Source organism: Barbus barbus (genome assembly GCF_936440315.1).
Source record: "Barbus barbus genome assembly, chromosome: 13".
Classification (NCBI taxonomy): domain Eukaryota; kingdom Metazoa; phylum Chordata; class Actinopteri; order Cypriniformes; family Cyprinidae; genus Barbus; species Barbus barbus.
Window position 1 is genome coordinate 28,848,294 of NC_136741.1, and position 10,353 is coordinate 28,858,646.

Consider the following 10,353-nt stretch of genomic DNA (forward strand, 5'->3'; position numbering starts at 1 on the left):
ACATTCACTCTTAACAGAGAGAGCACTCTTCAAAGGGTTAAATTTTTGTAAATCTGTCATTATCCCTTTAAGTTAGTGATAAATGATGACAAAAGTCATCTAAATCTTAAAATAGGCAGAAATGATTCTCTTCCAGGGTTTTGTGCTGAAATACTCTGCTAAACTGCATGTGTTTATTCAGGTCCTGTAAAGACATTGTGGAAGATAGAGTTTCTAATAGTAACTAATAGAAAATAATTTCATCATAGTTTCACATTAGAAGGCCAGGAAGAGGTTCAGGTCATGAACTCGGGAGACAAATTATTTTTTATATATAAATATTTGACATAATGCACTGAACGTGGTGTCCATAGGCTCTACTAGAGTGTTTGGGTGTAACGTTTTCTCTCTTGAGTTTTATTACCTTGTTAAACTTTATCCTTTTCCCCATCTAAAAAAAAAAAAAAAAAAAAAAAATCTTCCTTAAACATTGTTTTTTCTTGATCACAGCTTGCTTATATCTTTAATTCATTTTCCAATACATGTTATCCCACTATATAATATAATTGTACAGGCATCTGTCAAGGAAATATAAGATTGCGTTGGAAAAATGTTAAACATCGGTCAAGGTTTCCTTGCCAGAGCCGATAACAAGCCAACAAAAATGTTAAACCTGAAAGACGGAGATGGAGGGAAAGGGAGAGATTAGGTTTAACACACTCTCCGCTCAAAGCCGCAGGAACTCTATAAAAGTGAGTGAGTGTAAAGACTCTGTAGTAGTGAGTGTCCATTGGCCAATGTTAATGTAGACGTGTTTTTGTCAGCTTTCCCAAAGTATCATTGTGAAATCTGCTCAGGCTAATGGACGGGCAATTAAAGTTGTATTCAATTAGCTCCATGGGTTAAAACTACTCTCGAATCCAAGTGAGCAGGTGGTTCTGCTTATATGTAGAAACAAAACACATCTCTTTAAGACTATGTGATACTGTACGATCTGATCTAGTTTGACACTTTGCCGCAATTTAGGGCCACGTACAGTGACAACCGAAACTTAATCCTACAAACAAGTCATGTTTCTGCTTAGACAGATGTTTTAATGTTAAAATCTACAATAGTCCGTGCTGTAAGAAATAAGGTAAGAGGAGAATGTACAATAAAGTTATTTTAAAGGAATAGTTTGCCCAAAAATGAACATTTGCTGAAGATGTATTCACCCTCAGGCGATCCAAGATGTAGAAGAGTTATCTGTAAAACTGTAAACTGTTCTTTATCAGAACAGATTTGGAGAAATTTTGCATTATCACTTGCTTATTGTGTCCTCTGCAGTGAATGGGTGCCGTCAGAATGAGAGTCCAAACAGCTGATAAAAACATCACAATAAACCAGTAATCCACACCACTCCAGTCCATCAGTTTACATCTTGTGAAGCGAAAAGCTGTGCCAAATACATCATCAAGGTTTTTAACTTTAGAACCATTGCTTTTGGCCAAAATACTATGGAAAATCCATAATCCATAATAATAAAATCCACTTCCTCCAGTCAAAAAGTCCATCACCTGTTGTCCTCTCACGTAAAAAAAATTTTTTTAGAGCTGTTTTTGCATGCAAACGATGCTTGACCTGTCCATATTTCACTCCTGATTCTGACAAATTGACTTTTCACTGGAGAAAGCAATATTATGGATAGAAGACTCAAATCCATCTTAATTATGGATTTGTTTTTATAAACATGCAACTTTTCACTTCACAAGATTCAGTCGATGGACTGGACTAGTGTGGATTATTGTGATGTTTTTATCAGCTGTTTGAACTCTCGTTCTGACGGCACCCATTCACTGCAGAGGATCCATTGGTGAGCAAGTGATGTCATGCTAAATTTCTCTAAATCTGTTCTGATGAAGAAGCATTATTTACATCTTAGATCGCCTGAGGTTGAGTATATTTTCAGCAAATTTTTATTTTTGGGTGAACTATTCCTTTATTGAATTGCCTGATATGTATGAATGTTCAATATACAAACGCATAATTCACATTAAATCAGTCTTAAACATAATTTTAGATACGTTTTTATTAATGAAAATGTTTCACTATTTAAATGATGAATTTTCATGGACTGATTTTGGTGTAAGCGGTGCCATACAAACATGTGTTATCTTCTTGTCACATTTCTCTGCATTTTCTTTTCAGACATTTTCTTTTTTTTTTTAATTATTGCTGGTGAAAACATTATACCTGTTTAGGATGTGTATCGTAACTCTTACAAAGAAAAATCACTTGAAACTACTTAGTTCTGAGACATTTTGTTTATTATGAATATCTGCTTCCATCACTTAACATTGTAAATTCCTGGTTTAAGTTTACATTTATTTACAAAAAAATAAAAATTCTGAAAGTGCAGACATAGTTAAACTATCTGTGGTATGGTTGTTGAATTAAATTCACTCAATTTAAATGCCAAGTTTAAATGTAATTATTTGTACAAAATGTTTTGAAACCATTTTTTTTTCTTTCAGAATGGTTAGCATCCCAATATGCGTTACATGCTGTTACTTTTGTCCATTATCCCTTCAGCACTAAAAGCAATAGCAACATGTTTCTTTTGTAAAACAAAGGTTTTAAAAAAAGAAGTTTAAACTATTTACTTAGCATTGAAATACAATACAATACAATTAAAATTTTTTTTTTTAATATAACAACTAGACATTTACTCAAGTTTTATCACTTAAAAAATACTTTAAAATGTGCTTCTGTTGAGCAGCTAATAATGTGAGGACAAAAACATCAACCTGTTGAAACACTCTGGTGAGTAGTGGTGTCATTTCACCAGCAAGCTTCACAATTCTGAAGATATAGTCTCTGCACTAGTGACTAATCCAGCACTGGTAAGACATCTACTATAATATAATTAAATATTTACTTGTTGCTTGCAGTTATATACGGAAGTTCTAAGCGGCCATGCATTATTATAATTTTTCTGTCTTGTTTTCTCGTGATCACGACTTAATTTTCTCGTGATCTCGACATAACGAAGGTTGTTTTGTCGTTATCACGACTTAATTTTCTCGTGATCTCGACCTAACGAAAGTTGTTTTGTCGTTATCACGACTTAATTTTCTCGTGATCTCGACATAACGAAAGTTGTTTTGTCGTTATCACGACTTAATTTTCTCTGTGTATTCGGCATGAGAAAATGCTAGAAGCAGCATCATCGCAGCATCATGGATGATCGTATTCGCTTTAACTTTGATCAGGGACTCACTCAAACTGAAATAATAAAAATAAAAATATGGTATAAGTATCATCCCAAATATTGAAGGTGTTGTGTGTGTGACCGACTACATTGATCCATGATAGAATACTTGTCATGCATATTCATACTCGGACATTTTAGCTCTGTGTCTGTCAGTGATTGACGACTTACACATTACACATAAGTGTTCGACACTTGAGAAGGAGGCTGTCGGGTCTGCAACTTTATCGTCGAAGACAATATAGCGACCCTGATTTTCTCACGATAGCTACAATTACGTCGTGAGAAAACGGTTTTTAGGTTGAGATCAACAACTTTCGTTATGTCCAGATAACCACAAAACAAATTTCGTTATGTCGAGATCACGAGAAAATTAAGTCGTGATAACGACAAAACAAATTTCGTTATGTCGAGATCACGAGAAAATTAAGTCGTGATCACGACAAAACAAGACAGAAAAATTATAATAATGCATGGCCGCTTAGAACTTCCGTAGTTATATGTATTCCAGCAGAATATACTGAATGGCAGATGTTTTTAGCAGCCAGGTGGTGTAGTTATGACATCTACCAGCAGGGGCAAACTGAGCCAACTGCATTAGCAGAAAAGCCCTCAGCTAGTTTTGAAGAGACACCTGCATTTGACTCGGGAATCCAAGGCGTTTTATTGGCACATCAACACAGGTTTGTGTAAACAAAGTAAAAATGCAAATGTAAAAGCAACAGTGTTTGTTTGTTCTGAATCCTTTATGTGAACCTCCAGATGTTAATGATGATCTACATGACAGGGTTGAGCAAAATTCAGAATGGAAGAATTGGCTCCATCCTACAGGAAGTTCATTGGAATGACAGGAAGAGGAATTTACTGAAATCCAATTCATCACAAGTAGTGCATTCTGGGAAGTGTTTTTCCACCCTGGTTAACAGTTAATTAATTAAATATGATGGAATGTTCTTTAGTTTATCTATCTATCTATCTATCTATCTATCTATCTATCTATCTATCTATCTATCTATCTATCTATCTATCTATCTATCTATCTATCTATCGTCAAAAGCTACATATTTCTTTATATAGATGTGGATTTGATAATTGTTAATAGTGTAATACAGTTTATTTTCTTTTGATGACCGGTTATTGAAATATACATTTTTTTTACATTTTCATTTCCAGTTAATTTGACTGTAAAAAAAAAATCCATAAAAATAGAGAACAATGAACTGTATTAATATGAAGGAAGTTTTTTTGTTGTTGTTGTTGTTGTTGTTTTTTACAGGTATTTTACCTGTATTTTGGATTTTGCATTGGATTGTGTTTTATAATTAATGGAAATGACTATAAAATTAATAGACAATGTCCTACTTCCTTACATTCACATTCAAATTGCAATTTTGTTTTTTTTACTCAATTCAAATTGAAAACACTCTCGGTTAAATTCTGAATAGTGCACAACCCTGTTTCATTTCGAAAGCAAGTATATAAGCTAATGTTTTAAAAAAAAAAAGGTTAACAAAAAGGAAAAGTTTATTAGTTTTATTATAACTATTGACAAAGGAAGTCTGGAAGTCAAGAAGACCCAAAATGTATCTCTTCTGGTTGCTCTTTGAAAGTCTTCAGAATATCTCGCTACCTGCAACCACAGCTCTCCACCACCATGTCCTCGTACTGCTTGTACACCACATTATTGGCCGAGTCAATGTACAGAATACTGATGGGGCTGAGTCTGGTCGGGACGCAGCAGGTCGGTGGCGTGGATCTGGGATCCATGGAGTTCATGAGAGTCTGGATGATGGCGTGATTGGTAGGCTCCAGATGCGAGCGGATGGGAAAGTCGCAGACGCCGTCGCAGTGGAAGGCCTCGTACTCCAGAGGCGCGATGATCCAGTCGTCCCAGCCCATTTCCTTGAAGTTGACGTGCAACTGCTTGCGGTTGCACCTCTGTTTGGGGTTCTTGGGTGGTTTTTTCCCACGTGGCAACGGTGCCCGACGCATCCGCCGCTGGGTGAAGAGGTACTCGTAGATGGTCTTGTTGTTGTGACCCGAACGGGCTGTGATCTCGTTGTAAAAGAGCCCTTGCTTTTTCGTACGGCCAAACACCACAAAGAAGGCTTTTTCCCTATTTTGCCTTCCGGCCCGACCCAGGCCGAGTAATCGCAAGTCAAGCAGTCGGCCTTGATCGGCCACGTCCAGCTCAAAGCAAAGCTGCGGAGCGTTTCTGAAGTTCTTGAACAGTTTCCAGATGTCAAACACTTCCCAGTACGGGGCGCTATGAAGGTCGATAGGTCGAGTCTGCAACAGGATGGGTCTGTGCTTACCTGAGGCACAGGAGTACAGTCTCAAAGTTGCCATGCCCTCAGTAAACATGGCCTTGTGAAAGTCCATGTGCTTCTTTCGGAGGATGCGCAGCTCTGCGCCCAACAGACCCTCCTTCTCCATTGAGCTGATGTTGAAGAGGTACCGCTGACGCCTCGTGAGGGGCCCACGGTCATCTGCAAAAATTAAGATCAAAGGTCAATAAAAACAGCCCTTGCATTGCTTCATTAGTTTCATTTGAAAACATATTTTTATCCCTGTTAAAAGCATAACACAAAAAAGTAGTATGATTTGCTTTTCATTAACCATTTTAATAATAATTCCATGTTTTTTGGATGTTACCATGGTAATACCAAATTCTTGTAGGGTATTAAGGCAATGTTTCATAGTTTTGGACATCTGTAATAGTATTACCATAGACTTTAGATACGAACTATGGTACTACCATGTTTCTTTTACATTTACTGTTGTAATACCATGATTTTATGGTCATTTACCATAGTAGTAACCTGGTTTTTGCACATGCTGTCAGGATAATACAATGTTGGTTTTATCTGTACTATGATAATATCATTTGTTTTGGATATTATCCATGATAATGTTACCACTTACAATGGTAATATTATGTTTAAAAAAAAATATATTTGGACATACAATAGTGTTACCATGTTTTTGGAGACAAAATCATGTTTTTAACATTTACTGCAAGAATAATATGATTAGCATGGTACTACACTAAGGTTACAATGTTTTTTGAAAACAATAAAGTTTTTATCATTTACCATAAGAATAATATAATTGACCATGCTAATACCATGGTTTTGCACTTGGTGTTAGGACAATACAATGATTTTATTTGGACATCCATAATGGTTTTACCATGTTTTTAACATTTTCCATGAAAATACCAAGTTTTTTAGACATTTGGTTATACCATGTTTTCGCACATGGTAGGGTAATACAGTGTTTTTAATGGGACACAATGCTTTTTTGGTCACAAGACTATTGTTTGAACATTTACCATAATTTACTATAGTAATACCATCTTTTTGTTCACATGGAATCATGATAATACTAAGTTTTTTTGACATTCACCATGGTAATACAGTGGTATCATGTGCAGTAAACAAAGACCATATTACATGAATATGGCAATCATTCAGTAACATGGTATTTCCATCTGATACCATCACTGTACTTTTTGAAAGGGAAGACATTTATTTTTGAAAGAGTAAAATGATCAGTCACTTTGATCTTTTGCAGTGCAACTAATTTTATTCCACAATCAAAGCTCACACATCGTAATTGTGTGTGTGTGTGTGTGTGTCTAAAAGAGAGCACTTTCTGAATGCAATGCAATATGAAGGCAGTGCATTATGAAAATCAAAGGTTTCATTTTATCCAAGAACAGTTTGCTTTCAAAAGACTATTAAAACCAGACGACCTCGGCCTGGAGACCACAACATACTGTAAACACAGCCTTATTATCAACCTGCAGCTATTTACCAGTGGGCCTACCACCGTGACATATGGCTTTCACTAACATAGGCTGAAGAGACCATCTGAAGCGCATGGAGAGGGGTAGAGAGAGTGCAACTGATTAGTGCTGGATGAGTGTGTGTTTGTGTGTGTGGAGATATAAATTACACTGAATGGATGTACAAAGACATGATGTGCGGTCCATTTTTAAACTGAAAGAAATAGTTATAACTTAGAGCAAATGTTAATACCAAAAATGGAAATTCTGTCACCATTTACTCACCTTCATGTCAATCCAAACCTGTATGATCTCCAAAAGGAGATATTTAGCAGAATGTTCCAGGCTGCTCTTTTTCTTGCATTGAAAGTGAATGGAGAACTAACATTTGTGCTACACAGATGAGGTCATACAGGTCTGAAGCAACAAATGTGAGTAAATGATCATTTGTAGGGAAACTTTTCCTTTAGGTGACGGAAAAATGCATGCATTTCTTTCTCGGAGTCTACAGAGGATGTGGTAACTGTAAATCTGCAAAGGACATTTCACTCAGCATAAACTAAAACCATTCAAAGCTTCTGAGGAGTCAACATTGGAGCTACATAAAGCAGGACCATTTAAATGCCGTTTTAAACAGATTTACTTTGAAAAAATAAAAACATATTGAGGCCACCTACTTGTAACCGGTCCAGGAGTTTATTTACTTTAAGCAGAGGTCCATCAAAAGTCTTATGCCAGATGCATATTGACACAGTTGGTTTGGGTCAGAGACCCGGATTAAAAAAAACATTGTGTCAATTTAGTGTGGAGTGCAAAACTAAGCAGAAATAAGATGTTTTCAAAATATATATCCACTGAGTTTTCTTTTGTATAAACAGAATAGGACAATTTAGCGTAAATGTAGTAAATTTCAAATGGGTAGTTGACACGACATTTCAAGCAGTGACAGCAGTATCCTGCCATTTGAACGGTCATATAACATTTTCCTTTAAGTTTTTTTTGGACGATCATCATACCTGCACTTTTTTATGAGCTTAAATGTTTTGAGAAAATATATGGAATATAAACCCTATGGGATATTTGTTCTCATAATTCATTTTTCACACTGCAAAGCTATTATTAAATGGACCTGCAAAAATCTTAAACATGATTAAAGATAGTGTGGCCACTTACGACAGATAAAAATATACACTTTGTCTTATAAAATCCATTTTAACCTAAACATCTTTGTACTAACTAGTTAACTAACTAGGTTAATAGTAATTGGGAATAGGAAAAAATCCACTGGGGCTAGTTGTCTCAAGTGGATGTTTCAGTGAGTGGTTTCTTATATATATTCTACTTAAGTTGCAACATCATATTCCTGGAAAAAAAAAGTCTGGCATGATGTCACAATATATGGGGTAAGTTGTCACAATAGAAACTTGATATTAAATAGCCAATTATAGGCTTTTCAGCTCATTTTAAATAGTTAAATTAGTATAAAACATAAAACAATTCAAGAAACAGCTACTGTAAATGTACTAGAAAACAAATTCTAAGTAATAAAATGTTACACATAAAAACATAAAATAAACCATTGTGATTTTATTGTTCATACATTTAACCAACAACTATAAAAAAATATAAAAATCATATGAAATATTACACTTTAAATATTAAATATTTGCAACCAACAAAACCCCTCCCAGTTACTTAGATACAGCCCATGTGACAATTTAGCAGTGTGACAACTTGCCCCGGTTGTCCCTATAATGCGCATACAAAAGAACTCTCCAATGCAAAGCAGAATAAACAGGCATACCATACCTTGTCCTTTATCTACAAAACTGGTGATGGTATTGGCCATCCCAGCCCCGTGCAGGACACTAGTATTGACCTCTCCGCTGGTCAGTGACCAGTACAGGGACAGCATGTAGTCATGGGGCGTCACTAAAAGGTGTTTGGGTTCCTCTCTGTCCACCAGCTTCATCGCTCGCAGATGCGCAGGTGCCGGTGCGATGCTTTTCATCACGCTAGCATTGGTCTGACCAGCCCTGATCGCAGCCGGCGCAGGGGATTTCTGCGCAGAAACTCCTTTATTGCGTCCCGCTTGGTGCTGGATGCTGGAGGAGGATGCGACTCTCGCCGCATCCTTGGGTACCCAAGAGCGCGCGGCCTCCCTGCGCCCCAAACTCACAGGGACCGCGGCGCGAACCGGGTTACCCTCGGCCTTAATCAGTAGTGGACCAGCGCGAATGCGAGAGATCTTGGCGTTATCCGAAGGTTTAACGAGAGTCGTGCCGTTGCGCGCCACCGGTAACCGTGGATTGGCTTTGGCCGTCCCGGCGCCCCTGTGACCGGCCACTCCGGCGATGGAGAGCGCCTGCGGGATGAAGTCCAGGTATAACAGAGTCCAGAAGCCCAATAAAAGAGGGAGACTAGTCAGAACTTTCATCCTCTGATCTTCCTCTGAGATTCGGTGATGGAGAAATAACCGACGGATCTACCATGAACGGGTCTGGAGAGGTAAAAATGAAGCTTTGGAAACGTCTGATCGATTATTCCGCGCAAATCATTGGCATGAGCCCCTCTCTTCAGAACCATAGTGATCCAGCTCTCTGTCGGAGTGGAGATCCAGGAGTAGGTACAAAAGCGCAGTGTCTCTATGTGAAGTCCAGAGGTTCTGCTTGATATCTTGTAAGAGACTTGTTTAAAATCCCACTTTTTCCAAGAGGGAAGGATGGCGTAATGCGCTCTCTCGCTCACTCTCTCTTTCTTTCTCCGAGTTTGAACGTGGTCCAGTGAAAACAGCACGCACGCACACACACAAACCTGCAGGTGCTTAAGTTGCGCGCAAACCTGAGCGCAGGAATTGGAAACGAAATTCCAACGCAAGCGGGCTTAATTACTCTCTGATGTCATGCTGTCCAGATTTATTCAACTGCAATATTTCTTCTTAAAGCATGAGTCACTGAATACATAAAACCAAAAGCTTTGCATTAGGTCACCAGAATAAAGCACTGCTTAGGGTCTTCAATCTATGAGCCACGGGTCAGAGCTGGTATGCAGATTATCCATACATTAAACATTTTTTTTTAAAACTTCACTTCAGAAAAAACAAACAATCACTCAGAAATCGCTAGTAAATGTTACTATTAATGACAAAGAAATAGCAAATAACACATTGAAATGAATATGACATTTTGAAATAGAAATTCTAAAATAGTACTTTCTTGTCAAACTGTTTTGTTTTAGTTTGGCTATAACGTCGCAAAAACATATTTTTTTTTACAGGATAAGAGTTGATGTACAAATGCTATTAAATATGATTTTGATTAATGAAATAAAAGTT

General features: G+C 37.1%; 1 protein-coding gene across 1 annotated transcript; it reads right to left on the bottom strand.

Annotated features, from left to right (window-relative positions):
* Positions 1-4,855: 4,855 nt before the first annotated feature.
* On the bottom strand, positions 4,856-9,456 carry LOC306878814 (growth/differentiation factor 5-like; the record flags this gene model as incomplete). Its single annotated transcript, XM_079431355.1, has 2 exons — positions 4,856-5,718; positions 8,829-9,456. 2 exons carry the CDS (start codon positions 9,454-9,456, stop codon positions 4,856-4,858), a joined length of 1,491 nt encoding a protein of 496 aa, XP_079287481.1.
* Between the last annotated feature and the right edge of the window lie 897 nt (positions 9,457-10,353).